This window comes from Phoca vitulina, unplaced genomic scaffold (genome assembly GCF_004348235.1).
Source record: "Phoca vitulina isolate PV1807 unplaced genomic scaffold, GSC_HSeal_1.0 scaffold20, whole genome shotgun sequence".
Lineage (NCBI taxonomy): Eukaryota > Metazoa > Chordata > Mammalia > Carnivora > Phocidae > Phoca > Phoca vitulina.
This window is the reverse complement of record NW_022589723.1, coordinates 23,119,817-23,139,487: the sequence shown is the minus strand read 5'-3', so window position 1 is coordinate 23,139,487 and position 19,671 is coordinate 23,119,817. Positions and strand designations below refer to the sequence as shown.

The window sequence follows — 19,671 nt, the reverse complement described above, 5'->3', positions numbered from 1 at the left end:
CCATTAACAGAATATAATAGAAAAACTATATGAGAAGAAGCCAATTGATATAAATCAACATCACTCTAAGATTAAAAAAAGGATTAGGAAATTAGGAATAAAATGGAGTTTACAGTAACATCATACTTAATGGCAAACGTTAAACACTTTATTAAGAAGACAGGGATGCTTGCTATAATACCTTCTACTAATCTTTGTATTGGACATACTAGCCAGTGCAATAATGCAAGAAAAGTAAATGAAAGGTGTTAGGATTGGCAGTAAAGAAATAAAACTTTAATTATTCCCAGATGATATGATTGTGTATGTAGAAAATCCAAAAGAATCTATGTATAAATTTATAAGTTCAGCAGTGTTGTTGGATGTGAAGTCAATATGCATTAACTGTATTTCTGTAAATTAGCAACAATTAGAGAATGAAATTTTTAAAATAATTTGTACAATAGCATAAAAAATAAATACCTAATGAAAGAGCTATAAAACCTCAACACTGAAAGAAAACAAAAATAAACCATTATTAATAGTTTTTAAAAACAAATAATTGGAAGGATATACCATGTTTATTGAAGACTCAGTATTGTGAACATGTCAGTACTCTCCAAACTGATTTATAAATTCAGTATAATCCTAATCAGAATCTCAGCCATTATTGTTTATTGTGACACTTGACAAGCTGATTCTAAAATGTATATGGAAATGCAAAGTACCAAGAATGGCTAAGATGATCTTTAAGAAGACCAATATTGGAGACTTATTCTCTAGGATATGAAAAATTATTATAAAGCTACAATAATTATGATAGTGTGGTTTTAGCACAGAATAAATAAATGGGTCAATGGAATAGAATGGAGCAGATCTTCTCACCCAGAAAATTTAAACCCTAATGGCCTAAGGCATCTGTTATCTGTAATGAGTTAACTGACCTCCTATCGATCTAAAACAATACCAACTATATACTATGAGAAAATTAAAATATAGGTTCTCAGTCTTCTGTGCGGCTTAATTCTCTTATGGAACCCCAGTTGAGGAAGGCTGGGATATATTCAAAAACAGATCCATGCATAGATGCACACCTCAACTTCATGACACTGCAGGGCACTGTGACTGGCCTGGTGCTGCAGAACATTCAGAAATGGACAGTTTTATAAAATGGTACTGGATCAATTCAATAGCCATATGTACAAAAATGAGCTTGATTTTCACCTCACACTACACACAGAAATCAATTCTTGAATGACTGTAGTCTAAAAGTCAATGGTGAAACAAAGTTTTGAGAGACTAATATAAGAAAATACCTTTATGTGTGTGCAGTAGGCAACATTTCTTAAAACAGGACACAGAAGTCATTGACAATGAAGAAAAAGATTGGTGAATTAGAATACTTCATCTAAAGAAACCACGGTGGGAGTGAGTACAGACTGGAATGAAATATTTCCAATGCATATAAGCAACAAAAGACTTGTATCAAGAATATATAAAGAACTTTTATGCAACAATAAGTAGACAATTTAGTCTAAAAATGGGCAAAAAAAATTGAACAAAAACTTCACAGAAGATGTAGAAAGGACTCAAACATATGAAAAGGTCTCAGTTTCATTTTAATAATAGGGAAACAAATTAAAACCCCAGTGATAGATTACACACCACAAGAGTGGTTAAATTAAAAAAGAATGACAAGACCACAGAGTGCTGCTGGGATGTGTAGCAGTGTAAGCACTGAGTGCAAAGCTGTGCAAAGCACTGGAAAGGTGGCATTTTCTCTTCTACATTTGAACACAGCCTACCTGTGACTCAGAAATTTCACTCCTAGGTATATAGCCAATAGAAATGTATGTACTTGTCCTTCAAATGAAGGTCATTTATTTGCATGTTAGTTATTTGGAATTTGATGCACTTTGTTTTGGAGAGGTAATATATATTGTGATTGGGTTCATACATTGGTTTACAAATATTAATACCTAACTCTTAACAAAAACCCTTGTAAATATATTGCAGCCTATCAGAGTAAAATATATAGACTAACTTAGAAACTTAATCCTCATTTATTATTTTTATGAAAGAAAGCAATCTTGTGTCATATACATTTACATCTACAACAGGAAGGGCAAGAAGGACACATCACAACACCAAGAATAGCTCTCCTCTTACCCATGATGACTGTCTCTTTGGAGGTATAGGGTACTTGTAAGTTGTTTATAATTAGGTGAGTGCCTCTGTTCTAATAAGAATTAAGATGTGTTCGGGGCACCTGGGTGGCACAGTTGGTTAAGCATCCGACTCAGCTCAGGTCGTGATTTCAGGGTTGTGAGCTCAAGCCCTGCATTGGGCTCCAGGCTCAGTGCAGAGTCTGCTTCAGACTCTCCCTCTACTCCCCACCCCCCCACACTCTCTCTCTCTAAAATAAATAATCTTAAAAAAAAAGAATTAATTTGTGCATCCAAGTAACATCTAAGGACCCTTCCAACTCAGAATTCTCATATTCAGAATTCTGGCACATTAAAATGAAAAGTTGTATATGGCATTTTGTTTTCCACTATAGCTAGGGAAGGGATAGATTCAAAAGCAGTTTAGAGATTATCTGAGGGCAATCCTCATTTTTAACAGATAAGCAAACAAGCCCAGAAAAGTGAAGCAAACTTGCCCATGGTCATTCCTCTTCATCATCATCATCATCAAAAAATAGTTACCATTCATAGAGGGTTTACTATGTAACAGGTACTTTTCTAAGCTTTCTATATGCATTAACTAATTCCCATAGCTAACCCTTCTACAGATCACAAAACCGAGGTATAAAATTTAAGTTACTCGCTTTAAACCACTCCACTCTAGTTCTTTTAGCTCGATAGCATTGGTAGCTGGACAGAAGTTTTAACCAATATTGATAAACCATCTTCTCTCTGAGTCATACTCTGGCAAAAAGGTTTTTAGTGATGATTATTGGAAATAAAAGGGTTGTTTTGTCTGGAAAATTAATTATAATGCCTCATTTCATATGCATTCTGATTTTTCTTTGTGTGAAGGGAGGAAAGGATATTGTTTTCAAGGTATTTAATAATATCACAGACCTGTACCTCTGAAACAAATAATACATTATATGTTAAAAAAAAAAAAAAAAAGAAGATATCAGGAAGGGAAGAATGAAGGGGGGAAAATCGGAGGGGGAGACGAACCATGAGAGACTATGGACTCTGAGAAACAAACAGGGTTCTAGAGGGGAGGGGGTTGGGGGGATGGGTTAGCCTGGTGATGGGTTATTAAAGAGGGCATGTATTGCATGGAGCACTGGGTGTTATACGCAAACAATGAATCATGGAACACTACATCAAAAACTAATGATGTAATGTCTGGTGATTAACATAACATAATAAAAAAAAATACTGACCAAAAAAAATATCTTTTACATTTAGAAAAAAGTTCTTTTAAATTTCAGATATAGACCTTTAAAATAGTAAGAAATATGGTCCTCAATTTTAAATTTCTGTCTTTTTTTTAAACAGTATTGAGCTCAGAGAATTGGAGAAGAAATTAAAAGCAGCTTACATGAATAAAGAAAGGGCAGCTCAGATTGCAGAGAAGGATGCCATTAAATACGAACAAATGGTAATCATGTTTATGTTTTCTATATTTTTAGCTTCATTTAGAAAACCAAAAATAGACCAATTTTGTGAAAATTGTCACATACTATAAAGAATTTACACTGCTAGGTTTCTTAAATACTTTTATACTTTTCAGATCCTTAAGGCACAGGAACTCATAGATTATTTAATAGTGAGCCTTGTTTAACTTAATATTAGAGCCTTTTGGAGACACAGAGAATGAGGTTGCTGTTTAGAATGAATAGCTATACTCAGTAAGTCTAAGCATTCCTTGTGGTCTCTTACTGATTATTCTTTGGCAAATCAATACAGTACAAGTTGTTAGTGGGATCAATAATATTTTAGAATGTTATTAAATCTTGTACTTGTTAAATGTTTTAAAAATTAAAATATTTTATAATTTTAGGCAGGAAACTTGCCTGTTTTTTAAGTAGCTACCTCTTTTCTCCTGTTTCTATTTTTATCCCCTTTTCTAACTCCTGACCTAACTGCCAAGTTCAGGGCAAGAGTTAATCTTGGGCAAAGGAGTTTCAGACACATTTACCAGTGGTGTTATACAGTAAAGGTAGAATTGGGTTTATTGAGTTAACACTTCAAACCATTATACCATCACTTGAGCCCTCATGGTCCCGTGGAAAGGCTAGATGTAGATGAAAAGGTCTGACTGCAATATTACATGGTCTTGTAAGTTCTTTTCTCTTGTTTCTCTATTATTATGTAGAGCATTTTGGTGGTAGCGTTTCCTCTTTCCTAGATCCCTTTCAAAGATGTCATACAGCTGTTAAAGGGAAGAGGTAGAGGTAAATGTTCTGGCTTTTAAAGTTGGTCTGAATATATTATAGGTTAAAAAGAAAAAAGCAAGCTGCAGAAAAATCAAGTTGGAGAGTCATACATATCACAGACCATTTTTATTTTTTAAACCTTTATGTGTACATCAACCTATGTGTAGATATCAACATACACACATGTTCACACACACACATACAATTAGAGAAATAATATCAAAATACTTAACCAGCGCAGTGTGATAGAGGCATCTAATACGATGAGATGCTGGCCCTAGCGATCTGTGTAGGCGTGTGTGTTAGTGTAGGAAAAGTCGGGAGCATTGCACAGCCAGCTACTGACTGGGATTGCCTTTGCTGAGACGGGTTGTAGGAGAGAATGAGGAGACTGCATTTCCTAAGCCATGTAGTTCTTTTCTAAGCTTGCAAAAATAAAGTAGAACATAAACAATGTACTCTTTGGCTAGTAGCTTGCAGTTTTACCCTGATACTTGAGGTTTCTCAAAGCAATTGTACATTTTAATCTGACTCCTTAAAGAATTGCCGCTATTTTCTAAATAAAATTGGTCCATAAAAATTAAACTCAAATAGTCCTAGATCTTGACTAGGTGTCAAGATATCTAGGTGCCAGTTTGGGCTCTGTCTTTCTGAGCTTTAGCCTTATCTGTGAAATGAGAATATTGTATTTCTATGTGTACAGCAATGTATACAAAGATGTTTTTATCATTTCACATTTTTTTAAAGAACCTAGTACAGCATGTGATAAGACAATAGAAGCAGAGAAAGAGTTTTGGTCAAGTCATATTAATAGTGTATGTGGTAAAGGCTTCAATTAGATCAGGAATGGCATTCAGCATTCATATTTTAATGTTTCTTCTTGTCTATTTGATGCTATTAACCATTCTGGTGTTTGAATTGTGATCATAATGGTAAAAGGTAATAAAAATTGCCTCAATATATTTAATTTACAACTTATTTGGTTAATGATTTCAAAATGCTCAAAACAAATAAGGGGTTTAACCTAGTTAAGAAGCAAGATTGTCTCTAACTCACAGGGAATGGTCTTGAATGAGTGAATTAAAAGCCACAGAAAACAGACACAGTGGTATATATGACTCTTTTAAGTTAAAGTGATTATAAAGGGCATTTAATAAATGAGAAATGATAGACTTCAAAGGCCAGTGGCAAGAAACAAAGTTTAGGCTGGGAGAAACATAAGAGTTGCTCAGAGCTGTTTAATAGTAGACCTATCTGAAAAAGAGTACCATCCTTGCTGTAAATGGCAGCTGATACACAATGGAGCTAAGAATTGCCTATATCAACTTTTAAATAAAAGAAAAAGAGGACTGCTGCTTTTTAAACATAGTATTTATAAAGTACTTCTAATTTTATTTGCTGTTTTTCAAATGTGGAGTTATCAGTTATCCTTATCCTGTATTTCCTTGAGACCTACTTGAAGGAATGGGAAAGCCTCTTTGGTGTCTGACTCATCATTCAAACCCTTCAGGTGACAGTAACTTTCCTTAGCTTTTTATCTTGACAGATGAAAATATTTTATGCAATAGGCTGTATAATATTCCATTACATCTGTTTTGAAATATTCTATTATACTGTGCTCACATTTGAAAACGGAAAGATGAATTTTGTTTTAATAACAGAAACGTGATGCTGAAATAGCTAAAACCATGATGGAAGAACACGAGAGAGCAATAAAGGAAGAAAGTGCTGCAGAAGACAAACGGAATAAAGTAAAAGCACAGTATTACCTTGACTTAGAGAAACAACTTGAAGAACAAGAAAAGAAAAAGCAGGAAGCGTATGAGCAGTTACTAAAAGAGAAACTCATGATTGATGAAATTGTTAGGAAAATCTATGAAGAAGATCAATTGTAAGTTTATCCCAGCTTCTTTACATGCCTAAACATTGAGATTCGATTTATCTTAAGCTTGTTTTGAAGACGTAAAGCAACTGAACAGTGCCTAGTACATAGTAAGTCCTCAATAAATGTTACAATCATATAAACTGAGATCAACTCCTGTTTATCTTTGTAAGCATGATAATTACCTGATAACAAATGCTTATTAAGTAACAGAATGATTAAACCTTTGTTTTGTTAAATATTCCCATATCGTGTCAGTGGACTTATATTCTGATCACTTATTTGCTAGACAGCTAAAGTGGAGAGTGCTGCTAGGCTTATGTAAACAGGTTGTTGGCCTTTCTGAGGTGAGATGCATAAAACTTCATTAACAGTTTAGAGGAGAGGTATAAGTAGTATTTTACTCAGAATATTCATACCTGTCATTTATATTTAGCGGCACATAGTGGATACTCAAAATGTTTGTGGTATTAATGAATGAATAAACTATAAATAGAAAAGCTGTGGGGTGCCTGGGTGGCTCTGTCAGTTAAGCATCCAACTCCTGATTTTGGCTCGGGTCATGATCTCAGGGTTGTGAGATCGAGCCCCATGTCAGGCTTCACGCTCAGTGGGGAGTCTGCTTGAGATTCTCCTTCTCCCTCTGTCCCTCCCCCTCCTTGTGCTCCCTCACTCTCTCTCTCTTAAATAAATAAAGAAATAAAAAGAAAAGCTGTTTTTGCCCACATTATTATCAACTGAAGGAAATGACACATTTTTCAATATTATTTCTGTTACTATAAAACGACACTCACTATTGCTTTTTAGGGAAAGACAACAAAAGTTAGAAAAAATGAATGTAACTCGAAGGTATATAGAAGAGTTTCAGAAAGAGCAGGCTCTCTGGAGAAAGAAGAAACGTGAGGAGATGGAAGAAGAAAACAGAAAAATCATTGAATTCACTAACATGCAGCAACAAAGAGAAGAAGATCGGATGGCAAAAGTTCAAGAAAATGAGGAAAAAAAGCTACAGCTTCAGAACATGGTATTAAAATAACCACTTCTTTAACATTAGAGAAATTCTGAAGTAATTGTTATTGAATTTGTTTCCTATTAATGTTTGTGTGTTTCTTTAAAAATTTAATAGCTGACTCAGAAATTGGAAGAAATGCTACAGCAACGTGAAGATTTGGAACAAGTGCGACAAGAATTATACCAGGAAGAACAAGCTGAAATACATAAGATGAAGCTAAAAGTAAGTTTTGGAAATGGAAAGAATGATTAACATAGAGAAGAATATCATTTTGAGATGAAGTAGTAGAAAAATGGTAGATCTAAACCCAACCATATTGATAATTACATTATGTATAAATACTAAAATTAGGGGTGCCTGGGTGGCTCAGTCGGTTAAGTGTCTGCCTTTGGCTCAGGTCATGATCCCAGGGTCCTGGGATCGAGTCCTGCATCTAGCTCCCTGCTCGGTGGAGAGCCTGCTTCTCCCCCTCCCTCTGCCCCTCCCCTGCTTGTGCTCTCTCTCCCTCTCTCTCTCTCTAAGTAAATAAAAGCTTTTAAAACAAAACAAAAACCCACTAAGAAGAAAAATTTTCAGGCTGGATAAAAAAAGCTAGACCTAGGCAGCAGTTAACAAACAGCACAAAAGGCGTGATTCAACTGTCTTATCTATAAGAAACACAATTTAAAGGAAGACATACAGTTTAAAAACAAAAGGATGGAGAGAGATATACTAAACACTAATCAAAAGCAAGTTAGGGTGGAAATCATGATGCTAATAAGGGTAAATTCATCTAGAGGATATAACAGCCCTAAAGGTGGATGAACCTAAATAAAGCTTCAAAATGGATGAAATAAAACTGAAAGGAGAAAGAGACAAATCTGTAATTATAGTTGAGAATTTCAATATTCCTTCTCATTAGTATATAGAATAAGTAGAAAACCACAGAATATAGTGTTGAATAATATATCCTGACCTCGTCAGGATGACTTGCCAGTTTTCTAATTGGGTTGCTTATTCATTTATTGTAGAGTTTTGAGAGTTCTTTATGTATTCTTTTGTCAGGTCCTTTGTCAGGTGTGTAGGTTTACATACGTTTTCTCTTAGTCTGTAGCTCGTCTTTTCATCTTCTTAACAGGGTCTTTCTCCAAGCAAATGTTTTCAGTTTCTGTGAGGTCCAGTTTACCAATTTGTTTTTATAGATTATAATTTGACATCAATTCTAGGAAGTTTTTGCCTAAATCCTGAAGAATTTTTTTTCTAAAACCTTTTTACTTTTACATTTATATCTGTGATCTGCTTTTGGTTTTTCAAGTTCACTGACTTTTTTTTTTTTTAAAGATTTTATTTATTTATTTGAGAGAGAGAGAATGAGAGAGACAGCACATGAGAGGGGGGAGGGTCAGAGGGAGAAACAGACTCCCTGCCGAGCAGGGAGCCCGATGCGGGACTCGATCCAGGGACTCCAGGATCATGACCTGAGCCGAAGGCAGTCGCTTAACCAACTGAGCCACCCAGGCGCCCTCAAGTTCACTGACTTTTAATATCAGCTTTCTTGAAGTATAATTGACATATAAAATTGTAAGATATTTAAAGTATACATTATGGTGATTTATGTCTACATTGGGAAATGATTCTCTCCATCTAGTTAATTAACATCTATCACCTCACATATTTATCTTTTTGATGAGAGCATTTAAGTTCTACTCTTAGCAAATTTCAGTTATACAATACAGTATTATTAACTATAGTCACTATGTTTTACATTAGATCCTCAGACCTTACTCATCTTATAGCTGAACTTTGTACCCTTTTACCAACCTCTTCCTATTTACCCTGCCCTCCAGCTTATTATTTCTGTCTTATTATATACAAAAATTAAATGAATGAGACAAAAAAACTGAAACTACAAAATTTCTAGAAGAAAACATAGCAGAAAGACTTTATGACCTTGAGAAGGGTGAAGATTTTTTAGTAGGCTAATAAAGGCATGATCCATAAAGGAAAAAGTTAGAAATTAGGTTTCATCAAAACTAATAACTTCCTAACACTTAGGAAAATGTAAATGTAAGCCACAGTCTGGGAAACAGTATTCCCTACATGTATCTTTTTTTTTTTTTAATTTTATTATGTTATGTTAATCACCATACATTACATCATTAGTTTGTGATGTAGTGTTCCATGATTCATTGTTTGCGTATAACACCCAGTGCTCCATGCAGTACGTCGTGCCCTCCTTAATACCCATCACCAGGCGAACCCATCCCCCACCCCCTCCCCTCTAGAACCCTCAGTTTGTTTCTCAGTACATCATTAGTTTTTGATGTAGTATTCCATGACTCACTGTTTGCATATAACACCCAGTGCTCCATTCAATACGTGCCCTCTTTAATACCCATTCCCTACATGTATCTTACAAAAACTTTTTATTCAGAATATAGAAAGAATGCTTATAACTCAATAATAGGATATAAAGAACCCAGTTTTTTTTCATGAACAAGAAGTCTAAACAAACATTTCATAAAACAAATATATGAATAGCCAGTATACAATAAATTGTTAGCTATTAGTATTATTTTCAATATTTTTCAGCTGTATCAAAACAGATCATTTTAGATAATACTGTTTTATCAGTGAGGAGGAAACAGATACCATAGTATTGATATCAAAGCCAATTGCATGTATATTCTTAATGATTAACTGCATATAAGAATGTAAAATATGTACATTTCTTTTTAAAAACAACTTAATGTAATCAATTTATATATATCTAATGTCACATTACCCAAAAAAGTTAAGAATAAAATGATGGATGAAGGCATAACAGGTATATATGAACAAATGAAGCAGACAGGCAAGGTCATCATCACATAAGTAGAACATCAAATGAACCCCAGATATTACAGATGAAAGGTATAATTGATAATGAAGGTTTTACAGAATAAACATTTAATTTTCTATGAAACATTGCATTGAAGTATGTAACTTTAAAAGCTATTAAATCTCCAAAGAAAATTTACCAGAATAACACAAGGGGAAATTGTGTTTAACACCACTATATTTTCATCTTTTAACTGAAAATCTAAAAATACTCTTTTCAATTATTGGTTGAAGAGGAAATCTGCAGGTAATTAAGAGGATGAGATTACTACATATCAAAATCTTATCAGATTTATAAAACTGATCTCTGAGGCAATTAATTATTAAGAAACACTGGTAAAACTTACCTAGGCAGCCAATTCAGTAACTTAGACAACAATACAAATTCAAATATGAGGCAAGAATATGGAAGGAAATCATAAAGATACAAGTGGAAATTTTCTAAAAGTCAGGAAAACACATTAGCATTAATTAATCCAATTACTTAGTATTGGGGGGCAAAGCTTATACTCTGGAAAAACATACTAAAAGAGAAAAGCAAAACCAAAACGAGAAGGACTAAAGGGTCTATAAAAGAAAAAGATTAGAAAATAGTGAAAGGTGGGGTGCCTGGGTAGCGCAGTCAGTTGAGTGTCCGACTCTTGGTTTCAGCTCATGTGATCTCAGGGTTGTGAGATCGTGAGATGGAGCCCCACATTGGGCTTCATGCGTAGTGTGGAGTCTGCTTAAGATTCTCTCTCCCTCTCTCTCTGCCCTCCCCCCTCCACTCTAAAATAAATAAATCTTTTTAAACAAATAGTGAAAGGGTCATTCAACTGTATACTCCTAAAATGGGAAAAATATTCATGGCACAATCTTCTGCATTAAAAATACAGTGATTTCAAAAAATGTGGAAAAAGCAGGCAAAATAAGATCACTAAGGATATATCCTATATGAAAAGCTTTTCGTGGCCTGCCTCATACCCTCTTAGCCCCACGTTTGATTGCAGTGATAGCTGTGGAGAACACGTGTGGGGGCTTACACTGACTCTGCTGACAGCTTCCTCAAGTGTGGTGGTGGGGGGCGGGGGCTGGGAGTTAACACCCTCTGGGGCATCCCTCAACCAACAGGGGACAGAAATTAAGGGCTGAATGCTTCTTCCTGTCAGCCTTTGGGACAGACTTGAAAGGTGCTCCACGCATTCCTCACAAGGTCCTGGCAGGATGAAGCCACAGCTGCCTGCCTAGTAACCAGGTCAGTGATGCCCCCAGATGTTGGCTTTTCTTCCTTCCCTGTTTCTCTCTGCTTGTCCCTCACTGCTGCTTCCTGAGATCTTCTTCTCTCATAAATATGTATACACAAATATTTGTCTAAGGCTCTGCTTTCAGAGGAGAACCCAGACCAAGATACCTCTAAAAGTTTACAGGCTCAGAGTTAGTTTTATAACAAATTATTTCAAACCTTCAGTGAATAGCTATTTCTTAAACCACTATATGGGTTGTAAAATTATGTAGTCCCTATTACATATATATATAAAATCCTGATCCAGACAGATCAAAAGTTCAGGAATATTTTTCTAGTAGAAAAAAAATAATGAACTGTGTTTTGTTTTGTTTTGTTTTGCTAACACTTCCCTGATTTTTGGCCAGATGTCTTTACCACTGATTGGATCAAACTAAAATTTGTATGGGAGATGGATGCCAGGAGATGTCAACAGTTCATTTGGTTCAATGTGTGTTTTCTGTGTGCAAGGTATTATGATAAGCTCTGGAGGAATTCTAAGCTGAGACCATATCTGCCTTCATTGAACCTTCTGACTTGTATATCTTACATGGCAAATGAACACAAACTATAATATCATAAAAACACCGTGGCCAGGGCGCCTGGGTGGCTCAGTTGGTTAAGCGACTGCCTTCGGCTCAGGTCATGATCCTGGAGTCCCTGGATCGAGTCCCGCATCGGGCTCCCTGCTCGGCAGGGAGTCTGCTTCTCCCTCTGACCCTCCTCCCTCTCATGCTCTCTGTCTCTCATTCTCTCTCTCTCAAATAAGTAAATAAAATCTTTAAAAAAAAAAAAAAAAAAAAAAACCACCGTGGCCAGCATCCCAAAATAAAATAATAGATATGATATATAAAATAAAAAAATATGCCCTGTAGGAATTTATTCTTAAGTGAGGAGATAAGGCTTGGCCATATGAAATAAAATTAAATGTTGGGAAAATTCAGTGGTATCAAAGGTCCAAAAGACAGATATGTAGGAATTAGAGTGATTAGAAAAGGCTTTCTCGAGGTGGAATTTGAACTCATTAGATAGAGTTAAGTGAGGAAAAAGAGGTTGAATATTCAAGATAATGAAAAGGTTACTGTAACTGATATTCCAGATTGACTCACTTAAAACCCACTCCTATCCTTTTTGTCTTACTTTATTATAAAGACTATAAAGTTGAAACCACATTTCTCTTCTTTTAGCTAGAATTATTCATAGGACCTAAGTTATCTCCCAAGTTATCCCTCCACCTCAAGGTGTGAAGATAGAAGTGGGCAAAGTGAGGTTGCAGTCACACGTAGAAGACTGGATCATGGGGTGTAGTTTTGGTAGAGTTATTATCATGGAATTTGAGCCATTACCAAAATAGATGGTAACCAAGATGGCAGCTGGTTCCCTGGCCCTCTTGGAGGTTCTCTATGCCTCCTGCTGGCCTGTGGTAAATCCCTTATAGTTTGTGTTACCTATAAAAGCCCTGCCCATACAGCTGTTGTTAAGGCAGTATTTTGAATGCCCTGAGGATACGGCTTACCTCCTGGAAATTGTGTTAGAATTAGGCATGGCTGGTTACAGTTGAGAAGGAATTAAAATTTACATCAGTCCTAATCGGATAGACAATAAAGCAAAGTAGTAAAATGTTATCCATAGAATGTAGGTGTTAGATGGGTGGTCACTGTAAACATTTTTCAATTATGTTTGAAATTTTTTATTAATGAAATGTTAGGAAAATTAAAGCTTGTAGGAAAAGACTTTAACTGTGCCAAGTAAATTTGAATTTTCCCAAGAAACTTGTGATTGTCATTTCTAGATTATTATTCTGAAAAATATTTACCAGTGATTTGAACCACAGTTTCAGGCAAGATTCTAGAATGATCCTAGGGGGTACAAATTTCACAGACCACAGATTTAATAACTTCAGGTGTGCAAAAAAGTTTTTATATCAGCTCCTTCCAAAATATATACCAATTAAAATTTAAAAATAAAAGAAGGCAATCCAGAGGTAACATGTCCTTTATCCCAATGAGTCTTAAAAGGATGGGGAAAAGTGTCATCTTGAAAAGGCTTAATTTTTCAGTTTTATTTCATCTTGTTTTTTTTTTTTTTTTTTTTTAAAGATTTTATTTATTTTCTTGACAGAGAGAGACATAGCGAGAGCAGGAACACAAGCAGGGGGAGTGGGAGAGGGAGAAGCAGGCTTCCCGCAGAGCGGGGAGCCCGATGTGGGACTCGATCCCAGGACCCTGGGATCATGACCTGAGCCGAAATCAGACGCTTAACGACTGAGCCACCCAGGCGCCCAGTTTTATTTCATCTTGTAACACTGCACTCAAGCAAATTCTATCCACCCTTTCTTTATGAATCTGATGTAAAGAAACAGTTACTGAATTAATGTTATATGGATTGTTGTTTAGGAGGAAGCAGAAGAGAAATTGAGAAAGCAAAAGGAGTTGAAGCAAAATTTTATAGAACAAATGGCCCTGAAGGAATTAGTACTCCAGGCTGCAAAAGAGGAAGAGGAGACCTTTAGAAAGGCAATGCTAGCTAAGCTTGCTGAGGATGATCGGATAGAACTGATGAATGCTCAGAAACAAAGAATGAAGCAACTAGAACACAGGAGGGCTGTGGAAAAACTCATTGAAGAGCGTCGCAACCAGTTCCTTGCAGACAAAGTAAGAAAAAGTGTTCTTTTTTGTTATTGCCACTGAACCAACAATCAGCTGCTCATCTGTTTCTCCACTAAACATTTAACTGAGACCCTTGTATGTGCCAGATGCTGTTAGATATCTGTTTACTAATTATATGGTGTAGATATTTTTTGACCAATCATTTATTAATGCACCTAGAATATATTTATTGATGCTTTCTATGTGCTACACACTGGTTGGCTGGTGTTGAGAACATAAATACAACTAAGTCCACAATATCTATGAGTTTATGGTCTTGGTTAAAGAAAATATATAAAAGCAATCATTATAAAGACAGGCCAAGTACATGTGATAAGAATCACAAAGGTATGGGCATCTTGGTGTGGTAGAGAGGACACAGGTCACGAATGCACTGGGTGCTATTTTAAGGAAAGTGACTTTATCCAGAGGTACCCACTGAAGAATTAGGTAAGCCACACAATAAGTTCTGCCCTTGGAAAGATGACTTGAGGAGGGGTACTGGGGGGAGACATGAGGGGAGTAAGACAGGAGACCGGGAGACCAGTTAGGACGTTACCATGGTAAGTCTGTGATAGGTGGGGAAAGGCTGTGCAGATGGAGAAGGCGCCATCTGAGATGCGAGGGAGATAGACTTCAATGGCGCTTGCGGCCAGTTAGGTCCAGAGCGGGGACAGGATTATGGCTGCTGCTTCTGCTAAATAATACTGTTGCTCCAGCTTCAGTGAGGGGGGAAGGTCCTAGCGAAAACAAAGAGAAGTAGATTTCAAGGGGGGAGATAATTCCATCTTGTCCGCATTGATTCTGAGGCCCCAGGGGGAGATTTGTTAGTTGGCAATGTAGATTTCAGAGTTGGAGAGGGAACTAGGTTTGTGCCTTTGGACACATTGATTTCTCTATTTTATGTTTCATTCATAAACCTGAAATAATACTTACATAATCTGCCTCACTAGTTCGTTGAGCTTTGAGAACCAAATAAGATAATATATAAGTGGTTTGTAAACATAAACAGCTTTAAATATGAAGAGTACAGATTAGGCATATGGTACATATTTTTAATTAATAGAAGTGGTAGTGATAACAATGAACATTTACTGAGCGTTTACATGTGTCATTCGCTATTCTAAGCTCATTACAAGCAAAGTGGTAACTTTAAACTTTCAACCTGTGAGTTAGGTACTGTTCTGCCCCTATTTTAAGGATGTGGAAACTGAGGCATAGAGAGATGATATATATATTGCTCAAGGTTTCACAGCAAGTGGCAGAGTGGGGATTAATAAATTAACTATTGTAATGATGACCTTTTTCTGTATGGGTGGACAGGAAGAAATCTCGAGATAATCTTATAATCAACAGATACTGACCTGCTAGGCATTCTGCTGAGTGTTGGTGAGGGAACCAAAATAAATAAAAGTTAATTCTGGTAGCTTCTAGGGTAGTGCAAAAAATAGGTCCCAAAAGACTCGATTATATATAAAATTATACTAAGAATACATTTCTTAAATGTACAATGTAAACATTTATAGAATTTGGTAGTTGTAATTTACTAGTTGTGCAATACAGTTGACCCATGAACAGCACAGGGCTTAGGGGTGCTGACCCCTCCCCCAGTCAGAAATCCACATTTAACTTTTGACTCCCCCAAAACTTAACTAATAGCCTACTGAGGACCAGAAGCCTTACTGATAACATAAAGATTCAATTAGCACTTATTTTATATATGTATTACATCCTGCATTCTTAAAGTAAGCTAGAGAAAACATTTTTAAGAAAATCATGAGAAAATACATTTATAGTACTGTATTTATTGAAAAAAAAATTACAGGTACGGGGACTTGTGCAGTTCAAACCTGTGTTGTTCACGGGTCAACTGTACATTTATGGTGGAACCATGTGGGTTTACCTGGAAATACATGAAAGATGAATAAAAGCAGAAGGCTTTTCTAAGTTGGCAACATAGGGAATTACCACAATGAGAAATGTGAATGATAGGCAAAGGAGTTTAGATATGATACAATAGGAAATTAGTGATCATAACATGGTCTTTAGCAAGAGGAGAAGGTAGTAATTCAAGAAAGAGGTGATGAGGACCTGGAATAGGTTCACAGAGCAGTGGAAGAAGCAAGAAAGGGAAGAGTTTAATATTTTGAAAGGAAGAGGAGACTGGTATGACTTTTTTGGACCATGTAGGATAGAGTGGAGGAAGGAGTCAAAATAACTCCAAGGTTTCAAATATGAGAAACTCAAAGAATACCAAGTGCTGTTATGTTTTGAGGTGGAACGAAAAGATACAATTACTTCAGTTTTAATCATGGTGGGTTTGAAAGAGAAATGCAAATTGAAAATATCCTGAAGGCAGTTGACCCAGAGGAGCAAAACTTAGGTCAGATTTTCCTAGAAATACATATCTGGCATTAAGTAACACAGAGAGAGAGGTTCAAGCTAAGATGATTCCTCCAAAGAATATATTATGAGAAACAATAAGGGGGCCAATCAAGTCTTGGTGAACATTCTTATTTGGGAGTAGGAGGAGGAGGAAAAAAACAATGGCAAGACCAAGAGATGGTTAGAAAGGCAAAAGAATCTGGATGGTATATCACAGAAAACCAAGAGAGATCAGCTCTTTTGCCTGCTCCAGGAGGTGTTGGGATACTTTGGTTCTCCTCTATGCTTACTTACTTCACGCCATAGTTCTGTTGCCATACTTCCAGATGTCTAAATGACATAGTTGGAAATCTTGTAGGTGGCCTTAGAATTTAGGTTTCCAAAAGTGAACATTCCAGACAAACCTTTTCCAATTTCTGTAGCCTGACTCTTGGTTAAAGACCACATATTCAGTCGGTCACCCATGTCTATGACCTTGGAATCATTCCTGGATTTTTACCCATTCCTATCTAGTAATTTTTAGTCAGCCACCAAATTCTATTGACTTCACCTCAGCAATAAGTCTTAAATCCAGTTTCTTTTCTTCATAACTTAGTTCAGACATTTAATATCATTCCTGCGGACTACTGAAATGGTCATCTACTTTTTTCCAGTCCATCTGCCACTAGTTACTATGGGTTTAAAAAAACTCATTATGTCTTCCTCCTGCTTAAACTTAAGTGGATTGCGGCATTAATTCCCAATTCCTTAGCTTTGATATAAACCAATCATGATTTACTCTAACCTTTAAGGGTTAACCTGTAAACACCTAGCATTTTGCCTAGCAAGTGGAAAATAATGTTTGTTGATTCAGTGAGGGTGATCAACACTGTCAAATGAGCAGAGCAGTCAAGGAGGATGAAAATTAGAAGGCTTTTGAAACTGATCAGAAGGCTTTGAATACTCATTGCCTAGAAAGAGGTAGAAACAGTGACGAACCATCCCATCTCACGGCTTACAGAGCTAATTAGAAAGCTCCTAGACAAGTTAGCGAGACAACTGTAAATGGAAATCAGATAAAACTACCTAAAGCATAGATACTTCAAACAATTTGTCTTAATTTTCTCTAATGTAAATATTCCTAGTATGAAGCTGTGTGCTTCAAGTGTCCGTGAGATTGGGTCACATCCCAAGGGCAAGGGTAGGTTTTTATGATCATGGAAAATATTAATCCATTCCTTTCTAATCCTATAAGGCTGTAACTGCTTTTTAGATTTTAGAGATATTCCTAAAATAGTATCTACAATTCTGTCTAGCTCTAAAAAATTCATATGGTTAGTCAGACAAAAATCTGAAACTCGCCAGGAAATAGTTTCCTACTACCAGCTATGCAGACTTTGTCCTAAATGGACAATTGATTTCAGACTTTTCTAAACTCTTTATCCTAATTTACTATAAAAATGTTTATTAGGATATTTAATGTGTTTACCACATCCTAAAAAGAGAAATCTTGTATTCTACCCAAATTAGAGACTGTACATCATTGGACAAAAATCTAACAAGTGAGCTTTCCTCACAACATCATAGAACTTTCTTGCATCTCCTTTTTGTAAGAAACAGATCAGTTAGGATTAGGTTTGGCTACAGGTACAGAGTACCAAATTAATAGTGGCTTAGTAGATAGGGGGAGTTTATTTTCCCACATAAAAGTCTAACGATAGATAGGCAATTCAGGGCTGGATGGAGGCTTTTTCAGTCTCCAGGAACCAGGTTCAGCCTAGCTTTTCACTGTGGCTTCTACAGAATATAGTCTTTATCTTCATGGTCTAAGTTGGATCTTCACCCTTCATGTTTCAAGTGGCAGATGGAAAAGGTAAAGAAGGGACAAAGTGAGTATATGAGATTGATTCCCAGAATCTGCATATGATACTTCTGCTTATATTCCATTAGCAGAAACCAAGTCCTATTTTGACCACACCTGACTGTAAGGTAGCCTTAGAAATGTAGTCTCAAAAAGAAAATTCAGGTATAACGATTCCATGGCAGATTCTATTACCCTATTTGATCTTAGAGATAACATAAATAAGAGCCACTCAACTCTTTGATTCAGGAACAAGATGGGTAAGAGTGTCTTTTCTCAATTAGCTGTATCAATGCTGCTTCTGATTCTGTAATGCAGATCATATCATAGTCTACAAAATACTCTTATGAGAAGCAATTACAGGTTTAAGTGGCATTGGATATGGCTGTGTCCCAGCATCCTTCTTTAGCTTCATCTGGTAACTATGAAGAGTTATTAAGTTATGTAAAAGCTTGCCTCCCATTGTAGAAAAAGAGATACTCTTTTCTAGTTTGCGAGACTTTGACAAGGAGTGGTCTGAAGAAATGACCCTAAGAAACTATAGTTATTGCAAAGACAAGCTTAACATTAATACTACTTTAATTCTAGGTAGGAATTCACTGCTTCAATGGTCTGCCTTTAGCACCCTTCCCTTTCCAATAGGATTATTTGGGTACAGCTCTGTAAGAGTTCTTTTAAGCCCTAGAACTTTTTTTTAAAAATATTTTTTTAAAGCTTTTATTTGAGAGAGAGAATGAGAGAGAGAGCATGAGATGGGGGAGAGTCAGAGGGAGAAGCAGACTCCCTGCAGAGCAGGGAGCCCGATGTGGGACTTGATCCTGGGACTCCAGGATCATGACCTGAGCCAAAGGCAGTTGCTTAACCAACTGAGCCACCCAGGCGCCTCTAAGTCCTAAAATTTTTTAAAGCTGGTCCTCTCTTCCATAGTATATGGCACAGAAGTTTGGTGTGGTTATATAAGAGCATTCAGAACTCTCTCCTGAGAAACACTGGTTCTTCTGTTGGAACTCTTGCTGCTACTCTTGTGCTTCATACAGGCTCTTAAAAATCTTAACATATATGGAAATATTTACCTTTTAGATATCCCTATTCTGTTTTATCCAGCTTTTGTTTTACACTGTAAGCTGCCTTCAGCACTTGGCATATGGTAAACATTACATAAATATGTGAATTAATTAGGAAATCCTTTCTTTGAAAATTTTTTCCTTCATAATGAAGATATTGTCCTAAAAATATATACTTGCCTCCCTGAAATCCCAGGCATGACTATTGCTTTTTTTTTTAAGATTTTATTTATTTATTTGACAGAGACACAGCGAGAGAGGGAACACAAGCAGGGGGAGAGGGAGAAGCAGGCTCCCTGCTGAGCAGGGAGCCCCATGTGGGGCTCGATCCCAGGAGCCTGG

General features: G+C 36.2%; 2 protein-coding genes across 2 annotated transcripts in view; one reads left to right on the top strand and one right to left on the bottom strand.

The window, feature by feature from the left end:
- The window catches only part of MNS1 (meiosis specific nuclear structural 1), a 41,773-nt gene that overhangs the window by 19,644 nt on the left and 2,458 nt on the right, over window positions 1-19,671 (top strand). The window contains exons 4-8 of the mRNA XM_032417385.1: window positions 3,498-3,600; window positions 6,040-6,269; window positions 7,068-7,284; window positions 7,387-7,494; window positions 13,789-14,046. Coding sequence (XP_032273276.1) covers window positions 3,498-3,600; window positions 6,040-6,269; window positions 7,068-7,284; window positions 7,387-7,494; window positions 13,789-14,046 — 916 coding nt within the window. The remainder of the gene's footprint in view (window positions 1-3,497; window positions 3,601-6,039; window positions 6,270-7,067; window positions 7,285-7,386; window positions 7,495-13,788; window positions 14,047-19,671) is intronic.
- TEX9 (testis expressed 9) overlaps window positions 14,545-19,671 on the bottom strand; it is a 61,149-nt gene continuing 56,022 nt past the window's right edge. Inside the window, exon 13 of the mRNA XM_032417389.1 lies at window positions 14,545-14,780. The gene's annotated coding sequence lies outside the window, so the exon portion shown is untranslated. The remainder of the gene's footprint in view (window positions 14,781-19,671) is intronic.